Genomic DNA, 25,747 nt, shown 5'->3' on the forward strand with positions numbered 1-25,747 from the left:
CAGCTTCTTTATGTGTTCCCAATGCTTAAAAATTTCTCAACAATATTTTGGAGATTTACTTGCTGGTATATTTCCTAGTCTTCTCCTTATGCGGAAGTCACAAGAAAACTCGGTGAAGAATAATGAAAGATCTCAAAAGAAGGCCAAGGGATTCCTTAGAGCTTGCACAATCAATGTATTTGCCATTTTTCATATTAGAAGAATTTTTGAGGAATCAACTATTCCATAGTATCCACCTAATTCATGTTGAGCGATTCATTCTATTCTTTAATAGGAGAAACATGAAAATGGAAGAACAAAGATACACCCAATGCTCTTAAGCCAAATTAATTAAGTTTCATCGCTTTTGTGAACAGGGTTTAAGAATCCACAAGCACCTGAACCAGCTTGCTAATAGCTTTAAGTCATCTAAAGAAGCATTCTATCTACCTCAAAGTTGAAGTCGTAAGAGGAAATGATGTACTTGTTACCCAATCACACTGAATGATTTTTCTAATATAACTTATCACTAATCTTGCCAAAGACTTTGTCGAAGGAAGCTCTTTCTCTAATAATTTCATCCACAATATTTGGGATCATCAGGATTTATCTAAAGAATTTAGACAAAACATAATTTAGAAAGATTTAATTGCAAGTGTTGTTAAGCTTTACTAAATAAATTAATCCGTATCAATCACATGCAATCATTTCTGTGGTGTTGACCACGAGTTTGATATATGGATAAGAGGTCTAAAGATGATCATGATAATATTCAATCGAGTTCTTATTGACTAATATTATTTCAGCTTATATTTTCAAACAGACATCTAGTATAATCCTAGATTTCATTCTTTCTCTGTTCTCCCTATTTGTTTGGATTTTTATATTCTTGTCATAAAAGTTTTGGTAATGCTCATGGATAGTTTGGATTCAACAATTATCTTCTTGCTACTTCGCTTTTGTTTCTCTTCCCTTTCTATCAGTATATGTGGATTATAAGTGGTCAATCATTCTACAAATAACGTGAAGCTTTTTCTTCCTTTATTGCTTATGGACATATTTAAATCATTAAGAGATACCAAGAAAATAGATATTTCCTACTATTTTTAATCAATTTTAGGGCGTTCACTTTTTTGGTTTTATAACATTGAGAGTTTTTATTTTCTTATTTTTTTTGGGGATTTTTGTCTTATATCTAGGGTTTACAATTATGTTTTTTTCCCCCCTTTTAGCGTCATTCTTCCTATTTTATGTTTTGAAATTTCAGTCGGAATTGACTTGAGTTTTTTAATTGAAGAATTTGTTTCTTAACCATGTTCATTACACTAGGTGAGTCTTGTTACGATATCTTGACAAAACAAGTTAGGGTTTTGTGCTACTAATTTTAAGGGTTTTAATCATGGAGGATGGGTTTTTTTGAATTCTATTTCTACTAAAAAGGAGTAGCTGAGAAATTGAAGGATATGAAGGCAGATGGGTTTTCTATTCTAGATATTATTATGAGGTGGTGCTGTTTTCAAAAAAACCGAATAATATTTGTGTTAAAACTGTGAATTAAGCTCTTGTATGTTACCTCTTGTGTAATGGTGCCATAAAACATTTTTATTGATATTTCATATTTCTCAAATAAATGTTGAATGTGAAAAAGTAATTAAGCAGAGATGCAGGGGGTTTAAGTTAGCAAAGTGGATAAATTTCAGAATATTGTAACCGCAGTTTTATGATCTTATTCAATTTATTTTGGGATTAAAGTACAAGTTAAAGAAGCATATGAAATATATAATGGTTCAAGAAAGGAAGAGATGTAGAGGATGGAAGTTTAACCATTTAGGATGATACAGGGTTAGTGACTAGTGGTTTTGATGGTGTTTAATTGCTAGCCAGCTCTGTGACAATTTGCAACTCATATGAGAGATCACCTGGAGATTTATCCTCCAAGAATTGGCTAATTTGAAGGAGAAAAAGAATTACATGAAGATATGTTATTCATAAGTGCTTCTATAGTTTGTAAATAGAGGATGTATGTTTCAAATTTCATATATTGTCTTACTTTGAAGGTTAAGAACATGGTGGATTAACATCATTGTATCAGGAGCTCAAGCAGTAAATTTACTTACCTATTAATGTATGGAAAATGTGCCAGAGGTTTGCTCTATATAGATAAGGGACACATAAAAGGTCCTCTTGGTGGTTGCGTTTTGGCTTCAGTTGAAGTGTTTTTCGCTTATCCAATTGATGTGGCTGCGGTGGAGAGTAAGAATGAATATAGCTGGAAATGATTCATATAGTTCTTAAGAGGATGCATTAAATACAGTTGGTTTAAATTTGTAATTTGTTGCTTACAATAATGCATGGAAAGAAAAAAGAAAAAAAAAAAAAAAGGTTAGTATCTCTCTCTCTCTCTCTCTCTCTTTTTAATTCAATGAGCTAGCAATATAGTTTTGCCAGCACATTATTTATTATTTTCCTTCTTCATATGTGTTTTCAAAACTATAAATAATTTACCATACATAATATAGAGAGATAATGTGAACACATCTAAAATAACTAAGAATTTTGTGATATCCTAATTAAGAGAATTCTTCTTGAGTAGAGCTAAAGCACTCACAATACATGTATTTAGCAAGAAACTGAGTTTCATTTAATGGAAGGAGGCATATTAATGATTGATTCATCATGACATAAGGTGCTTTGGGTTGGGCAAACTTGATTGAACTATGAAAGCAGCCCACATAACCTATAATTTTGTAGAGTAATTCCTTAATTAGCAATGTTATGACAATGAAAAGCCAATACTTGTGTCAGTCAATTTTTTGATAGATTTATTTGAAAAATATGAATATAAAAATAATTTTTGAAATTTAATTTAATATAATAGATATATATTTTGAGTTTTAAAAGTAGTATGTTTTAATTTTTTTTTTAAATGAGACCAAATGGATCTCATTCGTCCAATAGTTTGCATAATCGTGTCTGATACCGCGAATACTACACCCTCCCAAAAGATAAGTGTAGACCTCGGCGATAGACCCAATCCTGCAAATTAAGAGATTTGTGACATCCGTTTGGTCTGCAAACCTTTTTATGTATGACCGACAAGTTCTTCTATCTAATACAAAAATTAAATAGAGTTTATTTTACTTGGGTTCCAAGTTCCCTATAGAGGCAAGCCCCTATAGTTAATTACATCCCAAGTGACGGGAGTCACTTGAGAAAACTCTCGATAATGATCAGTGGTTCTAGTCTTAAAGAATTCAAGGTTCAGGTTTTCACGGTAGGACGTGGAAAGACAAATGAGCGTGACTCAAATATGAACAATTATTTAGGAGTCCAAAGGAAGAAATAGGTAGGAGATGTCATAGATCCTTAGGAGAAACCTCAGTGACATCCCGGACTATCCTACTGTGTGACTGCATTTTTAGAGATGATGTTATTCAATTGTTCGATCTTGCCAATTTTATTATTTGGGACTTAAATATGCATAATACTCGATTGTGCAAATAGCCCACAGAAATAAGAGGGTTTACGTCGTGTCACACGACAACCTCGGAACCTAAGGCGGGTTGGGACTTACGTGGTTGTGCAGGGGCCTAAAAGAGAGGGGTCTAAAAGAGGGTGAAGATTTACGTCGCTCTAGGCGAGCTACCTCAAAGTCCTTTGGGTTGTTATTATGCTAAGGAAGAGATAATGCTGAAGAAGGTCCTCTTGTCGCTCAGTCTGAATTCCTCGTCGTGTTGCCCACGAATTTAGTTTGAAACTCCTACTGTAGCGATGACTCCAGGGTTTAAGGGTTTGAGATGGGTGATTATGCTTCACAGTTTTGGTATCAATGTTTGGTTTTTATTTTGTTTCGGTTTTGATTTCAATTCTGGTTTTGCATGCAAAGTAAGCAAATCGCAGGTAAATAAAATGTATGTAACAATGCAAGCAAGGCAGTGACCCAGAGGTAGGCATGCCGTAGCGACAGGGGACCGAAAAGAGGTATGCCGGTAAGGCAGTGACCCGAAGGAATACAACTCAAGTAGATGATATCGATCATGCAATGTACTTTGAAAAATAAAATGCTTTGAATAAACTGTAAAAACGTACCTGAGCATTTGCTGCTGTTGCATGATTAATATTGCGAGCGCGGTATGACTTGCAGCAAATTTAAATAAACTTGCAAGAAAATTAAACAAGGCGAGAAAACCCAACGCGAAAGTCAGAAAAATGAGTTGTAAAAATCACGAGCAAAAGAAATCCTTAGACATATATGAAAGATCAGGACTGAGTATAAGACATTGGTAAAAGTGGGGGGCTCAGAGCTGGGCTGTGTGCTTCCCTGTCTTGAACAAGAGTTACCAGTCCGACAATCTACAGAAGGCAGTCTCTTTAACCTCAATCCAAGTGACTAGACCTTTATAAATTTTCATAGAAAAATTCTTTGATTTTTCGTGCAAAAATTGTTGTGAAGTTTTTTTTATGCAGAGTTCTTTTAACCATGCAAAAAAAAAATTATTTTATTTTTGTAAATATTTTTGTAAAGCCGTGTAGTTCACAGGTTGGTCGCTCTAATCGTGCTAGAACTACTGACAACCTGAGAGCGTCGAGGGCACAATCCCACCAAGGGTCGGCGAATAACATCATCGATCCTTTCCTCTCTCTTATAGAAGATCCTTGAGGTAGGAGATACTATTCTAATAATCTCACTTTGTATCCCTCATTTAAGCACACATAAACAATGTCGTCATCGCCCTCGCTACCTAGACCCTAGACTTATCCTAGTCCGTTGATCCATATGTGGCGTTAAGAAATTTCCCCAATTGCCAGGAGGATTTGAGTGTAATATTCAAGCTCAAATCCCGATGCACTGGGTTTTATTGTAGGTTAAGTCATTGAGGGAATTTCACTGTTGATTTAATTAAGGAAGCATGAACTAAGTTTTTGTGCATCCTGGTGTCTAGTGTCTTGATCAGTTTTGTGAATCAGGAATGCCAAGTTTTGTTATTTACTCGAAAATTAGGTGGATGAACGCTCACCTAGGGTGTGCTCCTAAAATCTAGGAAGTCTATGCTGAGAATTAGGTGGATGGACTCTCACCTAGGGTGTGCTCCTAAAATTTAGGAAGCCTCTGCTGAGAATTAGGTGGATGGACTCTCACCTAGGGTGTGCTCCTAAAATGTCTATACTGAATCCTAAAATCTAGGAAGCATATGCTGAAAATTAGGTGGATGAACTCTCAACTAGGGTGTGTTCCTAAAATTGAGGAGGTCTATGCTGAGGATTAGATGGATGGGCTCTCATCTAGGGTGTGCTCCTAAAATCTAGGAAGCCTACACTTTAATTTATGCTTAAGGTGATTTAAGGTTTTCTATATCTTCCAAAATTAAATCATCAATCCCCATCTTTATGACTTAACCATTTAACAAAAATACCAAAACAAACGAAAAGAAAAGGTTGATCCACTTTCAAAACTAACGAATCAAAAGACGAAATAGCAAGTGAATCAACCTAAAAAAAAATGTTTAAAATCTTTCAACAACTGTAATTAAATAAACTCTCGAGAAGAGTGCTTAAGTTTGTTCCAAGACAGTGCACAAAATCGGCCCGAATCGACACATAAAGTGACTCTAAAACATCGATCAAAATCAACCCAAATCAGCACCTATAGTGGCTCCAAAACAGTGCACAAAATCAGTTTAAATTGGCACCTAAAGCGGTTCCAAAACAGTACATTAAAATCAGACCTTAAATTTGCCTCAAAACATTGTGTAAGCCTCTCTAAATCAGCAAGCAAAAACATCCCAAAACAATGTCGAAATTGCTCCAAAATGGTGCCCAAATTATTTCCAAAACAGCATATAAATCCTAAGCATAAAAAGATACATTTCACGTTAAGAAATAGAAGTACCTCTTACGTAGAATTAAAGATTAGAGTTGTGTAACTATAAAGCTTAGGTTCCACATATGCAGAGAATATAAGCATTGTATGGTATGCACGTAAAAATTAAAGCCAATGTGATAGATATGCAAAAACAAAGCTTAGGTATTAGGCATACAAGTACACATAATTGACATACAAGTTTATTCCAAGACTTGGGTGTTGGATATGTAAATATATGAGGGTTATATGATATATATATAAATTTCCCGTAATTGAAATATTTAAACCCTGTGTGTAAATCCTCTCAAATAAAAATCAATTTTATAAGAATTGGTCAGAATTGGTGATGCCAAAAAATACAGTGCAAACAGTTGTTCGTATCGTAAAAATAGCAATGATTTTATTTCATCTTAAATGATATATGAGTAGGAAACTGGAGCATAAATCCAGGAATAAGAGATTTTTACCGACTTTAGAAAAGTTGTAGCTCTGGAAGGAGGAAGATGCAAGCCTCAGAGAACCTTGTAATGCCTTTCTGGTTACTTCTAATCGTCACTCTATTATTCACAGTGATTCAGTCACAAGGGCCACTGTTCTGGCGAAATCTGGAGAGGAGCGGGAGAAGGGCAATTTTTTTTTTTCGGTTTGTGAAGGAGGCGAGCGGGGCTGTTCGGTCGAGCGAGGAAGGAGGCGGGATCGAACCCGAGAAAGTCGAACAGGAGACGCTAGCCGAGCGGGAGGAAGAAAGGCGAATGTTTTCGGTGCGTGAGGGAGGAAGAGGCGAACAACTTCGATCGTATGAAGAAGAGACGAAGCAGCTGTTCGGTAGAGAGGGGAGCAAGCGTGCTAGTGCTTCTTGATCGAAAGAGGGGAGGTGTGTGGCTTCGAGTCGTGGAAGAACAAGGAGTCAAACAGAGGTTCCTTCGGTTCGCAAAGGTGAGAGGGGTGCGAGAGCTTCTGGTGTAGAGGGGAGACGAGGGAGTCGAGCGGGCAACAGATGCTTCGATCGGGAGCTTCGATTGAGTCGTAGAGAGGAGCCGGGTGAGCGAGGTCGAACGGGATCAAGGGAGGCGAGGCAAAGGGAGATCAGCGGGATCGGGGGAGGCGAGCGTCGATGCAGAGAGGCGAGACCAGGAGAGCTTCGATGCCGAGAGACGAGACAAGGCGAGTGTGGGTCTTCGGTCGAAAGGAAGCTGGGGTTCGAAGGGTTTCGAACTGGAGGAGATGGCGTCGAGCGGGAGAGGAGCTGACAAGGATTTCAGTGGCGAGGGAGAGAGGGGTTTCGGTGAAGAGGAGAATGGACTAGCGGGGGACGAAGAGGGGGGCGAATGCCAGGAAGGTGAAGGAACGCTCAAGTTGTATATCCAAAAATGTATCCGTTACGGGTGATTAGGCGGGGAATTGATTAGTTTCCCTCAGGGGAAGTGATTTAATTGGAAAAAAAATAATCTTCATTATATGTGGAGTTAATGATATATTTGAAATTTAAAATTTGAAATTTGAAATTTAAAATTTATGGGCTGAAATAATTAGCCCGGGCTTAGCCCATATTCAGCCCAAGTCAAACTCGAAATGAACCTGGGTTGAGCCCGGGCCCACGCCCGCTAAAAAAATGCATTGATTTTCGTGCTAGTCGCTCGCGCGTGTAACTCTAGCAATATGGGTGTCCTTCCTAGCTAAAGTTGACGTTCCGGACGCGTTGGTGTGGTCTGTTTCGTCATCCGGGGTCGTCCGAACAAACTCACCGGTGTGCAAGTCAAATTAAGTCAAAGTCATGTGTGGTGCAGTGAGTGATTGAATGCGGCGTTCGCGAGTATTCGAGTCACAAATGGGTTCACTTAAGGCTGTTTGATCCTATAGGAACTTATTTTCGGGTACTCTACATGTTGGTTCTTAGCCTTTGCAACTAGAAGTTGAGTGCTTGGAACCACTCATGTGAGTTCTTCACAAAAATGAGTTAAGAAGCGGTTTGAAGTTCTACGGGAGGTGGGCTCCATTACTAGTCTGCTAGGATGGTCAACAAGGAACTCTTAAGGCTGGATTATGGGTTCTGGGAGTAGGAGACTAAGACCTCACTAAAAATGAGGTCAACAACTTGCATTGTTAGAACAGTGATTGAAGCTAATGAGAAATAACACTGCTTCGATGGCACAACATTCTACCAAGTCCCGTCAAGCTTATTTAGCAGGCTCCTTATCTACCTTCAAATGTTACAAAGATGAACTGTGTTTATTATGTTCTTAATATTTTGTCTTTTCTTTCAACATTAACTCCTCTTTATAGGGATGAGTTGCCATCCTTTTAAGGCCCACTAGCACCATCTCTAGGAGCTATTCATTAGCTTTATCTCCTTTTTGAAGCGTGCAACCCCCCCCAACAAATTTTTCTTTTACATTGTATATGTGACATAAATATATGTACGCTTAAGAAAATCTCTAGATTGGATCTTGTTTTGGATTGCTTAAAGTTGATTATAGATTTGATTATGCCTATGATGCATGTTTTCATGATAAGCACTTTAGGAAATTATTTCCAGAACACGAACATTGTTACAATTTCTAAGCCTTTAGAATCATTGCTTGAGTTTCTTTGAATTTATTAGTAAAATTAGCTTAGGCTGCAAAAATTATAATTATTTTAATATAGATGATTGTTTAAGATATATTTGAGTGGTACTTTAAGTTAATAAAAATGATGCATTTGTTCATTATGATAAAGTTTGTAGAGTATATGTAAAAGAGTAATTATATTTCATTTCTAGGATTTAAACTAATCTTGAAGTTGAGTTTGAAAATAATTTATTTGAATATTATTGTGATGAAAGTGAGGTTGGGTACAAATTTTTATATGTTAAATTTTCCAACAAATAGAGTTATAGTGGAATAATTAGATAATAGATTTTCTAGATTAATATTGGCTGAATAAAGATTGTCAAAATATTTTTTGTGCAAAAGCAATAGAAAGCTACATGATGCATTATATATATATATATATATATATATATATAGTAAATTGAGACCAATTATATGGAAGAGATTATATAAACTATTTAAAGGGAAGAAACTTTGATTGGCTATTCATATGTATTTGGATATAATTGTTACACTCTTATTAGCAGAAAATGAATAATTTCTAAATTTTATTAATAAATGATGTCTTGTTTAGAAATATCAATTGTTTTATGAGTTTTCTTCTTCTATGAGTGAAGAGTTTGAGACAAGCATAGTAGGAGAATTCATCATTTTTTAGTGAGGTTATGTGAATCAAGTAAATAAATAACATCTTCATTCGACAAACTAAGTACACTTAATAAATTAATTGAAAATTTTGGCATAAAAAGTTTCAAATCTAATAAAACCCTCATGAGCCAAACAATTTTATAAGATTTTGATGAATTAGGTTAATATTTAAAAATTAAGCTTTATAAGAGTGTTGTAGATGCATTTCTATTCCTTATTGTAAGCATGTCTGATGATATGTTTGTTAGTTGTGTTTGTGGTCATTTTTATTCAAATCCCAAAGAATCAAATTTGATTGCAATAACACAGTATATTTCATTATTCACTTCACACATTTAGATTTGGCTTGTGATATAAAAAATCTATTGTGATGTTATTTATTTACTCTGATTTAGACTTTACTGGATGCAAGGTAGTCTGGAAGAGCACATCTACTATATATTAGCTTCTAAATTCATTGCTTGTGTCTCAGTTTACTGGAAAGAAAAATGTTATATATTATTGAATGTAGAGATTGGGCATGCCATTGTAGGAAGCTTTGGTACATGAGTGCTTTGGATAAACAAAAAATAAAACATTATGAAATTTGTCTACAATATATTTCAGTTAAGAGTGATAATTTTAAATCTGCATTTAAGGACTAAACATATTGAAATTAGACACTATTTTATTAGAGATCTTATTTCTGAAGATAATGTGGATATTGAACTTATTTTTTTTATTTTAAATTGTAGCCATCTGAACTAAAATCATTACTTGAAGAAAAAACTTGTGAATTAAGAAGAAAAGTATACATGTTAGATCTTCATATTTAATTTGATATGTAGTTAATCTGTTCAATTTAAAGTTTCTTTTTTAGTTTCCAAAAGGGGGAAAAATATAAATGTTGGTTTTTAAATTTAAATTTATATGCACATTCATGAGACGGAATGGTGACGTAATTCATGGAGAGTATATAGTTAGTCATTTTATTGTTATAGTGAATCTTGGTTGAGAGGTCATTGTACACCTTCATCCTCATTACTATGAATATTATTATTTTTCTTCATTTAAAAGGAGATTATTATTGACCCCAAATGTGAGTTCATTTTAATAACAAAAAACATATGTTTGGTGATACTAATACTTATATTAATTAATTTTAGGATTGGGTGCAATTACATACAGACCGCCCGAAACTTGTTTACAAATCAACCATCCCCCGTTCATCCATTTTTAAAATTCTCACTTTTTCATTTTATCAAATTCTCAATGGGTTGTTCGTGGCACGTGTAAATACATCGGTTCTGTAGTTCAAAAAAAACACCTGGGCGCTTAATTTGTAAATCTTAATCTTTCAGGCGGTCTGTATGTAATTATCACTAAATTTATGGTAATGATCAAGACAAGTTGGTGAAAGATCAAATGACCAAGGAAGCTCAGGAAAACCTCTAGTGGAGTTCATCAGGCTTTTATAGAGTTTGTTAGAGTCATTAGATAATTTAAATGTATAATTTGTGAAATAATTACAATTTTCACTGGAGCATTTTAATTGACTTCTAGGGTTTTTTTTTTTTAATAACATCAAATTTGTTTTTTTTATATTTTTCTTAAATATTTGTATACTTGGAAATTATAAAAAACCATGCATAAGCATTGAATTCCATGCTTTTTTAAGCAAAATAAGAAACTGCTTACAACGACCATGCTGAGTGCTAGATGTACAGAGCTTCAAGTTAAAATATCATTGAAGTTAACTGCACATATTTGCAATCCAAGCTCCAGTAATATTACATGAGTATGATTTGACAAAATTAAAATACATTACAATGTTCACCTTCAGCAAAACAACTATTCCTTGACATTTTAAGTTGCTGGATTTCAAATGATTTAAGCATCAAGTTCCAACTGGCAAGCCTGAAAAATAAAATTATAACAGATGTTAAAGAATGCCTTATCAAATTTGTTCACTACTAATGAAAGTTTTAGTAATAAGAAGATAACTATATAAATTGATATATACTTTCATATATTTTATGCATTGAAATTATATAATTGGATGACAATACTATCTCTAAGTTCAATCATCTCCTCTACACATTCCTCACCAAGGATTTAGTAAATCCAATTTTGCCTTCGATTCAGTCAAAGGTGAATTTAGGGCTGTTGCTACATTTTGAAGAAGCAATTGTGAGGTTGTTTCCTCTGTAAGTGGCTTCATAGTTGCTAACAGTATGTTGTTGTTGCTGTAACATTAGCCTGTTTGGATAATCTGTTTTGCTGCAATTGTTCTTGACAAAAAAAATCAGTTATGCCGTTATAGATGTAAATTACTAAATTCTGCATTTTTTTGAAATAATTACAATAGAATAACAAAAACAATTTCAACGATATAGAAAACACACCGGGAGAACAGTTTTCTCAATACATCAATTTTAAAACATCATTTTATGCATAATATCATAATAATAAAAAACTACAATAACAACAAATAATACTATAGTGAGGTTCTCAATCATTTCCAGACGATCAATTCTTCAGGATAACTTTCTTTCTGTAGCATCTCTCTTGACTTGGTCACTATTAATTATAAATTTCTTCATATCATCAGTCCATCGAAAAAATCTGTAATATATACATGTCTTCTTTTAGGTCAACAATAAAATCTTTTCCTATTGATCGTGAAATAAAACAAAGCAGAAAAGAAAGAAAATAAAATAAGATAAATAAATAAATTATCTACTTAGGATGGATAATTGTGGGTATAAACGAGCCTAAGACTTGTTTGTGTTTGACTCGTTTAATGTTCGGCTCATTAGTTGCATGTTCATGTTCGAGTTAATTTAAATTATTTTGTTCAAATTAAACTCGGCATAATAATTTTTAAAATTTAATAAATTTTATAGCATAATTAAATTATAAAATTTAACTTTTATTTTAAGAGTACTGTAAATTCTTAGGCCTCAATGCTAGTGTCGTTTTTTAGAGGTCACACCGTTTTCATAAAAGGAAATTGGTTATTTAAAGAGGACGAATAGATTTTTGGTTTTACAATATGGGATTAAGGGTCCAGCTTATTTGCTGCGGTGCATTTTGAAAATGCATGCGGAGGCATTTGGTTTCTACGTCGCGACTGAGTTTCACGATAATTTGTATAGTTTTTTTATTAAACGCGGTCGCAGGTTCGACTTTGTTGCCCGCGTTCGGAGAAAAATCTGTTGGTTCCAATTTAATGGATCGTTGAAGGACAAATTGAAAGAAAATGAGACTAGACTTTTGGGAATTCTCTTTGTATTATTTTGAAAGAGGAAAGGATACAAGTTTGGGGTGTGTGTCTTACATTGCAGCACAACACCCAATTTATACTAACCAATGCATACCGAAAAAAAAAGAAAACGTACACAATAAAGGCAAAGAGAATTGTAGGCATTATTAAGTCATCAATTCACGTCTATTTTAAGACCTATATTTATTGCACTAATTGTGCAATCCATTCATGCTTATTATAAGACCGCTAATTGAGTAATCAATTCATGTCTATTATAAGGCCTATATTTATTTCACTAATTGAGTAATCAATTCAAGATTAGACTCACAATCTCCCCCGTAATCTTGATTTGGTTCGAAGTTGTTTACGCCAAGCAGCTCTCGCATTTTTGCGAATTTGACTCTTGCTAGAGTCTTGGTGAGAATATCCGCACGTTGCTCTCCGGTGTTTATGAATTCCACGAAGATCTATTGATTCTCGACACACTCGCGAATAAAGTGGAAGCGAGTGTCGATGTGCTTGCTGCGTCCATGAAACACCGGGTTCTTTATCAATGCTATTGCAGATTTGTTGTCGACGTAGAGAGTTACTGGTTTTTGCTCGCTTTCGGTCACTTCGCTCAACAAACTTCGGCTGCCATGAACTCTGCCTCACAGGATGATAGAGCAATGGTTCGCTGCTTCTGAGATTGCCAAGTGATTAGGTTTTCGTTGAGGTAAAATGCCATCCCTCCGGTGCTTTTCCTGCCGTCTATATCACCGGCGAGATCACTGTCAGTAAAACCGACGAGTTCTTCAGCTCGTTGTCCTCTTTTATACTGAATCCCGTAGCTCATTGTTCCCTTCACGTAACGGAGAATATGCTTCACCGCCTGCTGGTGTAAAGTGGTAGGCTGCTCCATGTAACGACTCACCATGTCAACTGCGTATTAGATATCGGGTTGAGTATGGGTCAGGTACCTGAGACACCCGATGACACGCCTATACTTTCACAAGGATCCCTTCCACATCCTTTCCGAGCTGCAACTTTGCTTCCATTGGATACTTGCTCGGGTTGCAGTCTACCATCTCGAACTGCTCCAACTCCTTTGCGTAAGCCGATTGCTTCACTGTGATGCGGTCTTTCTTTTGGTCTACCTCGATACCGAGGTAGTATGAGAGTAACCCAAGATCACTCATCTTGAACTCCTTCATCATTTGCTTCTTGAATGTCTCAACGCCATTAATGTTGGATCCCGTTACGATCAAATCGTCAACGTATACGCCGACGATGAGTACTTCTGTTTCGTGATTCCTCGTGTACATAGCCTGCTCTTGAGGACACTTCATGAAGCCTAGACTCGTCATTCTCTTGTTAAGACAAGTGTTCCACGCCCTTGGTGCTTGGCGTAGTCCGTAGAGAGCTTTGGATAACTTGTACACCTTGTGCTCTTCATTCTTGACAATGAATCCTTCGGGTTGGGTGATGTAAACTTCTTCTTTAATATCACCATTGAGAAATGCCGACTTGACGTCCAAGTGGTGGATCTCCCACCCACGATGAGCTGCGAGGGCAAGAATTAACCTGACGGTATCGAGTCTTGCCACTGGTGCGAAGGATTCCTCAAAGTCAACTCCTTGCTTCTGCACGTAACCTTTCGCCACCAATCTTGCTTTGTGCTTGAGGATGTTGCCTTCGCTGTCTCTTTTCAACTTGAACACCCATTTTAAGCCGATGAGCTTGTGACCGGGTGGCAAGTCGGTGAGCTCTCACGTCTTGTTATTCTTGATGGACTCGAGCTCTTTCTGCATGGCCTTATTCCACGCCTCCTCGGTTGCCGCCTCGTGATATGTTGTTGACTCGTCAGTAGTGAGTAACAACAATTCATCAAGATCCATTTCTACTAGTGGTGCTTCCGCATAGACCTCGGCAAGTGAACATAATTTCTTAGGAGCATCTTCGGTTGTGGATCTTCCCGAGCTCTCTTGTTGTTGTTGAGAGTTCGGCATGACCACTGGTGTCATTGGCGAGGTTGAGCTCGCTACTTCTCCGTCATCTTGTAAAATTTTGAACTCCATAGAATTTTGTACGAGCTCGTCATCATCGTTGCACCATTCCCACTTCTTCTCCTCTTCAAACACTGCGTCTCTGCTCACAAGAATTTTTCTGCGTGGTGGATAAAGAAATCTGTGCGCCTTACTTCCGTCTTCGACGCCAAGATACACCATTGCTTGACTTCGATCATCGAGCTTCTTGAGATGTGGACCTGCAACCTTCACATGTGCGGTACATCCAAACACTCTCAAGTGCTTCAAATGAGGTTGCTTGCCGAACTATGCTTGGTAAGGGGTACAATCTCCTAGCACCTTTGTTGTCAAGCGGTTCAAGAGATATACTGCATGTCGTACCGCCTTTCCCCAAAGGTTTGCCGGGACTTGCATGCTTTTAAGCAAGCTTCTCGCGGTGCCCATCACGGTGCGATTTCTCCTCTCCACCACACCATTTTGTTGAGGTGTGTACGATGTCGTGAGGTGACGCTCGACTCCCTCTTCTTTGCAGAACTCCACGAACTTCTGGGAAGTGAACTCGCCACCTCGATTAGTTCTCAAAGTCTTCAACTTGTACTCCGACGTGTTCTCCACGAGCTTCTTGAACTTCTTGAATGTTTCAAAAGCTTCACATTTTTCTTTGAGCATGTACACCCACATCCAACGACTATAATCATCAACAAGTAAAAAGAAATACTTGTTACCAACGAGTGATGTCGGGGTGATCGAACTCTACACAGATCCGCGTGCACAAGTTGTAGAGGGTGCTCGGCTCATAAATTGGCTTGGGCAGGAAACGACAGTCTTGTTTGCTTTGAAATCATGCAACTCTCACACACTTGGTTGGGGTGTGTGATCTTAGACAGTCCTATGGTCATCTCCTTCTCTCTCCTTCTCCCCCATCATTTTGAGCGCATAAAAGTTTACACGCCCAAGTCTCGCATGCCATAACCAAGTCGGATATGCTAGTGATGCTAATAGAGAAGCGGGTTGGCTTGTCTCGAGGGAAATCTTGTACAACCGATTTGGCGATTTTTCCACCTTCATCAACAGGGCGCAATTTCGGTCGAACATCTTCAAGAACGAGCCGACTAAGGTGATCGTTTTGCCTTCTTCTGTCATCTGACCGAGACTTATAATATTATTTTTTAATTTTGGAATGTAATAATCTCGGTCATTAGACGTTGATCGCCGTTTTTTCATATAAACAGGATGGTTCCTCGGCCCTTGATCTCGATGAGTGAACCGTCTCCGAACTTCACATTTCCGACGATCTTCTCGTTGAGCTCATTGAACTTCTCTGGATGGCCTGTCATGTGGTTGCTTGCTCCATTGTCAAGATACCATATGTCAGTGTGATTATTTATACTCCTCGCCACTTCTCGCCACTTGCAAGGAGGTTCGCCTTGACTTTTTCTTCATTGAGCAACACCCCCTCTGCTTCCTCTTTGGACGATTCTTGCATGAACTATTCGAGGTTTGTCTCCTCGTCTTCGGGCAAGGGATTCGCCACTCCCTCGGCAAACATCAACGTCATGGAGGCTAGTAAGGTTCGCTTCCTCTTCGGCCTTCTTGCTACGACATTCGGACGCGTAGTGTTCGTACTTTTGACAATTGTAATACTTCACTGTGCTCTTGTCTTTGCGTGGTTTGATGTCTTCTTGTTGAGGTGAGTTTTCTCCGCCTTGACCTTCCCTTGTCCCCGCCCTTTGCCACGACCTCAGCTATCTCCACCGTTGCCGCCGATACTCGACGATCCGGAAGAAAAATCGGCTTCTCCGTTTTTCTTCATTCGTGACATCCATTTTGCATGCGTGAGCAAGAGGTGCTTCTCCGCCTCTTGGTCTCCGTAGTCGCGAAGTCTCTCTTCGTGGACTTTGAGACGACCAACGACTTCCTCGACGGTCATGTTTTTTAGGTCACCGAATTGCTAGATTGCAGTGACGATCTGTATGTATTTTTGTGGTACGGCTCGAAGGAACTTCTTGACGACGGAAATCTCCTCCAACTTCTCTCCCAACGAGCGGATGCTTGTCACAATGGACGTTAATTTCATGGCGAAATCGTCCATCGTCTCTCCGTCCTTGCGGATCGCTCGAAGTGAGTCCTCAGGGTCTGCACTTTCGCCTCCTTGACTCGTTCCACACCGACGTGCATCATCTTTAGTGTCTCCCATGCTTACTTGGTGGAATTCTTCTCTGCCACCATGAGAAGAACGTCCTCTGATAGCGCTTGATAGATGGCAGTGAGGACCATTTTATCCTTACGCTCTTCGACTTCGTCTTGCTCCATGGCGTCCCACACTCCTTAAGCTTGTAGGTTCACACGCATCTTCAACGCCCACACCGAGTAGTTACTCTTCGTAAGTAACTCCCTTCCGATCTTCAGTGCTGCCATATCTCCTCTGATAGCTTTGCTCGGTGACGACATGTCCTTTGGCTAACTTGGCTCTGATACCAAATGTTTGTTCCAGTTTAATGGATCGCTAAAGGATAAATTGAAATAAAATAAGACTAGACTTTTGGGAATTCTCTTTATATTATTTTGAAAGAGGAAAGGATACAAGTTTGGAGTGTGTCTTACATTGCAGCACAACGCCCAATTTATACTAACCAATGGATACCGAAAAAAAAAGAAAATGTACACAATAAAGGCAAAGAGAATTGTAGGCATTAAGTGTCATCAATTCACGTCTATTTTAAGACCTATATTTATTCCACTAATTGTGTAATTCATTTATGCCTATTATAAGACCACTAATTGAGTAATCAATTCATGCCTATATTTATTCCACTAATTGAGTAATCAATTCAAGATTAGACTCATAAAATCTTTACTGGGCTGCCCTCATCCTGTGCCCTCTAGTGCTTCGTCTCGTCTACCCTCATCCCGTGCCCTCTAGTGCTTCGTCTACCCTCATCTCGTGACTCTTTCGATCGCTCCCGCATCTCCTCTGCCCTACCCTAGGTCCCTCTTCAATCGCTCTCGCCTTTCTTCTCGTCCTCCTCCCTCTGATCCCTGGTTGTGTTGCTCTGTACAGACTGTCCGCCATCATAAGCGGCTGATATCAACACAGTTGCATTCTCCTAAAGCTCTGTCTCCTCTCTGCTTAAACTGGCAAGGGAAGAACATACCACCACCTAATCGAGCGCAGGAACTATTGCTCCATTGCTTCTCTGCGTCAATTATTTTCTTGCCCTTGTTTGATTTCTTTCTTTCTTTTTTGTTATCGCTAACAGGGACGTGCTCCGATCCGATTTCGGTTCCTCCTGGAGGTTCAAATCTTGTTCTCTTCAAGAGGATGTTGAGAATTGACGGTACTAATCAGCCATTAGGGATATTATTTTAGTATTTTTTTGTTAGAACTGATTAGTTTGTAAATACAAGTGCAATTAGGCTCCTTGTTCCACTTGATTCTGTAATAGGTGTATTGGAGAAGGAAGTAATTGATATGGAGATAGTCAAGAAAGTAGAAAAGTAACTCAGAAGGTTTCTTCTGATGTGGCTGAATCACTACCGGCTGATAGCAACCTAAACAAATTTACTATCGATGTGGAAAACGAGGCAGAAGAATTGAGTGGTATTTACCACTTTGGTGTGCATGGACATTGAGCAGATTGAAATTTTCATGCACAAGATCATCTTTTAAAGCTTGCCTTTCCAATTTTAATCATTTATTTTATTCGTAGATGCAATTTCTTCTTATGCAATGTATATAGATGTTTATTTTGTCTATAATATTGCTTAGTGTAATAGAAATTGGACCTCTTGTTTTTTGTTAAAAGTTCTTTTGATTGTTAATTGCCGGCTTCATTAAAAATATGTTGTTTAAGGATTGAAGAAAAAGGAATTTAATGTCACCTTATCATCCAACTATCTAAAGAATGCGCGCACACAACAGAAGATGATTGGGCATTGTTTGGAAATATTTATTATTTAGCGCTCAACTATCTGAAATTAACATGTCTCTTTGCCCATTTATGTAGACGAGTTGCTCTACAAGTGTACTCACCATAATTATTGTGAATTTAAGGAGAGGATGAACTCGTGGGCAAGATTTATCCTTTTGGGTTTTCACCCAAATAAAATTTGCAGTATGATTGTTGAATTTGGTGCATTTCAATTGTGTTTGTTTATTCATATTGAAATGCATTCATGAGAGCTATTACATTGTTTAATATGCACTCAACTTTGTTATATTTGTAATGTTTTGTTTGTTTTAGGTATAAAATGCCGAATGAAAGCCCCATCTCGACACTCGGAAGAAGGAATAATAGAGTTCGATCAACAACTGCATACATGTTGGGGTGCCAACCTCCTTGTGGCCACCCGATGAAGGCTACAAAAAAAATATTTACAAATTTCTTAGAAAATAACACTAAGATGGTAAAAAACTCCGCAAATATGATCGTTTTGGAAATTTGGGGAATTTGGGGTCATCACAAGTTAGCTTGCAAAATTTCAGTTGGCCAAGAAATTTACAAGGAAAGCCTGGGGATAACAACAATTGGTTTAAGTAATCCTTAGTAGCGTTATATAGGCGAGCATGAAGCCAGATTGCAGCCAGGAGAGCTCCTGCTAACTGAGGAGCGCAAGGATACAGAGATGGTGCAAGTTTAAGGAGAGATTTGTTGATCAAATTGCTTATATTCAGCCCAACCGAACATCTGAGGAGCATAATTTGTGGTCATATATGTCCAGACATGCAATTGAATTGCTGCTCTTGAGAGGACTTGTCATGATAATTATGACATTTGACACTTGATTTGTAAAGAAAAATGGAAAAAAGGAGTGATTGAAGCAATGATAATGTGTGTGCATTTTCTTCTTGGTTTCATAGCCATGGAAGCTTAACAGTTTATCCTTATTTGTATAAATAGTGCTGCAATAATTTTGTACCAAACCACATAACATATTAATTTGATGGCTGATGGATTAAATGGTGATTTATTGTGTTAGATCATGAGAAGTTGTTTTGTTATGTGTTGCTTTTTTGTTAGGCATGAAATAGCGTCATGATAAGAAAGTTATGCTTTCGAACAAAAGTGTGTCGTGATAAAGTAGACCCATCAGTTGTACAACAAACGCCTTATAGAGGACGGCGTAGTTCGAGACATAAGCCATCTGGATTTTAAAATTAATATTATGATTTTTTTAAATGTAATTTTAATATATATTTGTTTTATATTTTTTAGTGCACTTGATACTGTTATGTGAGGTATGCATTCTGTTTTTTCTACTGTTTTGAAGTGATTTTTTACTTCTTAAATATTAAATATATTGTTATGACAGTTTTGTTGTAAATAATATTATTATACAGAGGCGAATTGGTCATTTATCCAAAATAAGTTACAAATCAGTTGTTTTCCAACAGCTAAAACTAAACAACCAATCAGTTTATCCGGATCAACTGCTGATCAGTAGTTTATCTATATCAACTGCTTGCCAGTAGATTGTCAATAAGCTGCAACTGCCCTAAATAGACCCTAAATCTAGTCAAGCGGACGCAGCCAGGGACCACATCTTTATTTTTGTCAGTTGGGGATAGAGTGGGTGAGGTTAATTTTTTTTAGACAATTCAGTACATACCACCTAATTCTTATGTATTTATATATCCAATATAAAAAATATATATTTTTTTTTTCACAGTTAGTGTTTTATAAATCAAATTTAAAAAATTTATTCATATTTGGCTTGTTTGCTTAATAACAAATTGAATATGTCTATATGAGCTATTTAACAAACCTTAACGCCCGAATCATATTTCTACCTCATCATCAACTCTTTTTTTTTTTTAATATATCGAAATATCCTTTACAGCTTTTTTTAACATATCTACATTTTTGTCTTTAGGCTGCTCAGATTTTACTGGGAGAGAGCTGCAATCTTCTGCATGGAGTGATCAGCTGTTGGAGTTTAACAGCTCTGTCTCACCGTCCGAACACTTGGCTCTTTAATCAGTTTTTAAGATATGGAGCGAGCTTCAATGAGATAAGCTTGATTTTTCTGAACCTACTCAGTTGCCCATCAGTTCTCAGTAGTTTCTTCCGTTGAAAATCAAAATCAAAAAATAGAACTTTTGTCTTTTAGTTGTCTTTAATACATACCTAAATATAACACAGTTTTTATATATTTATTGTTAAATTGTCTTTGTATCAATTGTGAGAAATGCATACAACCGAATAAAAATAGTGCTGTCAAAATGGCTCGTTGTTCGCGAACAGCTCGTGTTCGGCTCGGTAAGAAGCTCATGTTCGGCTCGTTCGCTAAGTTAACGACCCTAACACGAACAACATGAATAAATATTTGTTTGTTCGTGTTCCGCTCGTTTATACATATATAGTATTTTTTTTAAAAAATAATTAACTACAACACTGCAAACTACAACGCTGCAAAATTTATAATCAATTAATATTATTAATTAAGAAAATAGAATAAAAATTATTAAATTAGATTCAAATGGTGTTTTAAATCTTGCCCTAATACTTAACATCTTATGACTATATGATTAAACTCTTTGTTCGTGAAAGCGAACAGCTCGTGTTTAGCTCGTTAAGAAAACGAGCCGAACACGAACACACTTTCTGAGCTCGAAATATAAACTAGCTGAACATGAGCTGAGCCTAGGCTCGCTCGTGTTCGGCTCGTTTACACCTCTAATTATATGGTATAAAATGAGTGGGAGAGAGAGAGAAAGATGAATGAAAATCTTTTGGGTGAATGTTAGAAAATATATTAATTCGAAATCTCTAACAAATCTGAGGGAACTGGCTCGGATGTCCCTGGTATATAGGAATTGAGAGAGCGAGATATGTCCTATCTTTTTTCTTTCCACTTACATGGGATTAATTTTATAAAATAATTAAAGTAGTGAATTTCACGCTACATGGTGATTTTATTTGATATCCTAATGAAAAGAGCGTGATGTGGATGTCATTGTATTGTCAGCTGATGTCAGGCATTGCCGGTAAATATCAGATATTATCGGTACTGAAGTCATTTCGGCACATGGGTGAAAATATACTTTTTCAAATGTCAGATGACGCGTTTTTAATTAGGAATTGATGGACGTTCTAGCTGCATGTGTACTTACTCTGATGCAGGCGGGGTATGTTACTCTTTTAAGGGAAAATGAGAGATCAAATTGGCAGGATGGCTTGGTCCAACCAATTCGTGGGTGAGTTCAATTCAGTCACTTCGGTCAAGTGGGCTTAGTCGTTGGGTTTGGTTCAACCGCTTCGGTTGGTGGGTTAGTTTCCGTAAGAGAATTTAAAAAAAAAAATCTCTATATATTTGTATTTGTATATCTAACTAATAAACAAATAGTTGTAACAACACAAAAAATGATGATTTTACATCCCTAAAATGTTACAACTGTAAATATCAAATTTTTTTTGGAGTCATAAAAAAAAACTTTTTGGTGTTAGATTTATAAATATATAAACAATGGGCTATGTATGTAAATTTTCTATATATATAATGATTTATAAGTGATTTTGATTAGTTGAATTCATTCAGGTACAGCTATTAGTTTGCCAGTAAAAGGCATGGTGGGGTTTAGTTCTGGTATCTGTTCTGTTATCTACTGAGTAGTTTCTCAGACTTGTCTCTTTCAGCACCGAAACATTGAGGTGGATTTGTTTTATCAGACGCCATAGTTATTGCAGCAGGAAATTGATGGTTTTAAAGGCCAGAGATTTTTGTGCATCTCTGGGAATGCTAAATGCTCAAAGTCTCGCATGCCATAAATAACATATTACATTCACGTAATGATAATGTGATGGTGAGAGAAATAATAAATGAATCTCTTGACACCAATAACATCTTATCATATGCGTTTGAGGCCCACATAAAAATGTTGAAAATGAGTTTATTATAATGATAAAGCAAACAACTTAAATAACAACATAATAACATCGTAATACCATCGATATTGCTGTTTCATTTTGATAATCCCGCAAAATAACTCAAAAATAACACACTAACACCGGTGATCAGAGTTAATAACGTCACCCGAAGGAACATGCAAATAACACTGCAACAATATCATAATAACCCCCGCAAAACAACTGCAATAACACCAAAATAATATCACAATAATACCGTGAATAACGTCAATAGCACCGCTCAGAAGATCATGCAAATAACACTGCGATGTTATTGGGGTGTTATTGGGTGATTAAATTTATTTTTAGGAAAGAAGGGTGAAATTTATGCATAGACAAATTGGAAAGGATAAAAAATAGAAACTTAAATGAACACATAAAATCATAAAAAAAAATTTATGGTGGAAATATTGTGTTATCACATTATAAAATTGGAGAGATATTATGAATTTTTGTGAAGAAAAAGGGAGGGGAAGCTCATTTTTTATATCCTATTTCTAGTAATGTTCCTGTCAGCTAGTTTGTTCGTGGGATAACTTATTTGGGTGAGATGATGTTGTGAGATTTGTTATGAGAGAAGTCTCATTTGAGAGTTGTTTCCTTGGAGGAATTGAACTGTCAGATGAATTCAGTTGTTCTTCTGTATGAATTAAGCGGTTTGGATGAATTGCATTGTTCTTTCTGTATGAATTCAGTTGTTTGCCTGGATGAATTCAGCTATTGGATGAATTCAGCTCTTGTATGAATTCAGATACTATCTTAGATCATTTCAGCTGTCGAATTGTTGGGATAAGAGATTGGGCTCGATTGATTTACAATCAAAATAATACCGCAAAAAAAAGGATCACATTGATTCGAGAAATCAAGAATAATGCGTCGAACAGAAATGCACAACAAAGTAATTCCGGAAAAAACAAGATTTAACGTCGGAAGACCTGAGAATGGGAATAAACCTTGGAGTCAAACCACATAAAAAAAATTTACTTTGAAAGGGGAAGTTTAAGAAGATTACATCACAAATAAGTGTTGGGTCAGTGGGAGGATTTGTAATGATTGAGCATTAGCTCAAATGAATATATATTCTTAGAATTAAAGAATTCTTAAAGAGTATCTTATGAAAGTTCCTAAGAGAACTCATAATAGCTTCTAATTGTTGAAGTGAAAGTATGTAGACAATTCATGCTTGGCTTTCACCCTTACCTATCATATATAGAGATAAATTTTAGGAAAATTTGATGTATTATAAACACCCCATCAACATCCACACACACACACACACACAAAGTTTTAGAATCATATAAATAAGGCAGGATTTCAAAAAAGTATTAAAAAAATTTTAATATTATTACATTTTTTTCTCTTTTTTGGAAAGAACATTTACGTGTTTTTCTATAAGATAAAGCCAATGAGACGATTTTCCTTAAAAATATTTAATGAGGTGGATGGTGATAACTTTAGTGTAATGTGGGTGAAGGTGCTAAAAGTACCTCAAAATTTTTAACTAACTATTGTTTGATGTTGGTCATTGTTGATGTTACAATTAAAGACAATTGATAGATGATTTTGTCTATTTTTATCTCTTTAGATGATAAGAACATTGATATTGGTCAGGATGATGCTATTGAGACAAGTTTTTGGAAGACATCCTTAAATTGAAGATTTCAAGGGTTTTTTTTTTTTTTTAATTCTCAATGGAAAGATTTATACTTTGGTTAGCCAAATGCAAATGAAAGTGACGAAAATGATGATAAGAAATATGCTATCAGTAGTCTACATTCTAATCTAATTAATTAAAAAGTTGTGGAGAGCATAGACCATAAATCCTTGAATTTATTGGTAATGTAGTATGGAACTCCTTAATGGAGATATGTTAATGATCATGAAAATTTTATACAATGTAAAAAGATTACTAATCTTATTTTGAACAATAAATTAAATTATATTTTTTTGTTTAGTTATGGTTCAATTTAGCTAATTAGTTCACCATTTTATGAATGATGATGATATCAATTCCATAGTGGATGTAATTGACAAAGAATTATATCTTCATAATAATATAAAAGATGCATTAAATAAAAAATGAAGATTTTGGACATAATACCAGAATCTCATTTTGAAGAGGTTATATATATTTTTTTTACAATCAAAGATAAGATGAGTGATTTGAAGCATCATTCAAATGATCTTTAAAAGATGGAGCTTAAATATATTGAGTAATGTGTGAAAATAATCTCCGACTATTTGCATGACGATGTTTTAGTCCTATGGTTTATAGAAGTGCCCAAATAGTCCCCGACTATTTTAAAATTGAGCTCAAATAGTCCTTCATGGGAATTATTCCAACCCCAAATTAAAGATTTGGGAACTATTTTGACACTTTTAAAAGCTCGAGACTAAAACGGCCCCATGTAAATTGTTATGGACTATTTGACACATTACACAAAATGTATTAAAACAAAGCCTTAGCCAAAGGATAAAAAATAATCTACCTTCTGTGTGTGGAGAGAGAGGGAGAGAGAGGGAGAGAGAGACTTCCTATAAGTATGAGTAAGATTATCATAGAGTTCATACAAATGAATCATTTTAATCATTTTTGTTTGCTAGTGATAATATTTAAATATGACTAATTTGATAATACTAAAAAGGTCATGTTGACAATTATCGCAAGATTATTGAGTGAAATACAAGTCATTTTTTTTTTTCAAAGTACAAGTCATAATTGAATTGCAACAAATGAACTTATAATATTAGGTAAATAAGTTCAATACATTTACTATGCAACTTATATTATTAGATAAAGAATACATTAGTGAACTTCATCTATGATACTTGTTAGAAAATGCTTTTAAAAATATCTCAAATAGATGATAAGTAAGTTAAAGATGATTTAGGAGTTTTTAATGAACTAGATAAATACTAACACACTCATGTTTGAATTCCAATTTGGTTTGATGATGAAAGAATATTAGCAAGCAATTTATGTAACACCACTATATGTTCACATGCCAATGACCAAATCCTAAATTAATTTATTGCATTAAGAAAGGGGATCATTATTATACCCAACAATCAACATACTCAAAAAAAGAGCTTGATAAATACTTGGCCAACCTTTCATAATGAAATTGTTAAGACATAAGGTCACTTTGTGATGTTCCAACCCGATATAATCCCTATACTATAATATGCTACATCAAGTTGAGTGTGTGATTATGATTGCCTAAATATATTAGAAAGAAATTTTTGTATATTATCCAAATTTAACAGCACATAATTTCTAAATTATAAAAATATAATAAAAAAGTGAAATTCAATATGCTTCATTTATATATATGACATAATTTTTTGGATCAAAAGTACTAACATATAATAATCATGGTGTTACAATATGTCTAACAAAATTGCTTATGCTAAGATATGTTAATTTTTTAAGGAGTTCCAATTGGATAAGAAACTCTCTAAATGTAGACCTATAATTCTCATAAGAATAGAATATATATATATAT

General features: G+C 35.8%; 1 protein-coding gene across 6 annotated transcripts in view; it reads left to right on the forward strand.

Annotated features, from left to right (window-relative positions):
* Positions 1-18,738, forward strand: part of LOC110022266 — a 39,352-nt gene extending 20,614 nt beyond the window's left edge. For 2 of the 6 annotated variants that reach the window (XR_002293746.1, XR_002293751.1), the window contains one exon: positions 18,579-18,738. Coding sequence is in view for 1 of the 6 variants with exons in the window: in XM_020721113.1 (XP_020576772.1) it covers positions 17,595-17,672; positions 18,579-18,691 (191 nt within the window). In the remaining 5 variants the exon portion in view is untranslated. The other 4 variants (XR_002293748.1, XM_020721113.1, XR_002293749.1 and 1 more) reach the window with 4 other exon arrangements.
* The last annotated feature ends 7,009 nt before the right edge of the window (positions 18,739-25,747 follow it).

Source organism: Phalaenopsis equestris, unplaced genomic scaffold (assembly GCF_001263595.1).
Source record: "Phalaenopsis equestris unplaced genomic scaffold, ASM126359v1 Scaffold000180, whole genome shotgun sequence".
NCBI classification, from domain to species: domain Eukaryota; kingdom Viridiplantae; phylum Streptophyta; class Magnoliopsida; order Asparagales; family Orchidaceae; genus Phalaenopsis; species Phalaenopsis equestris.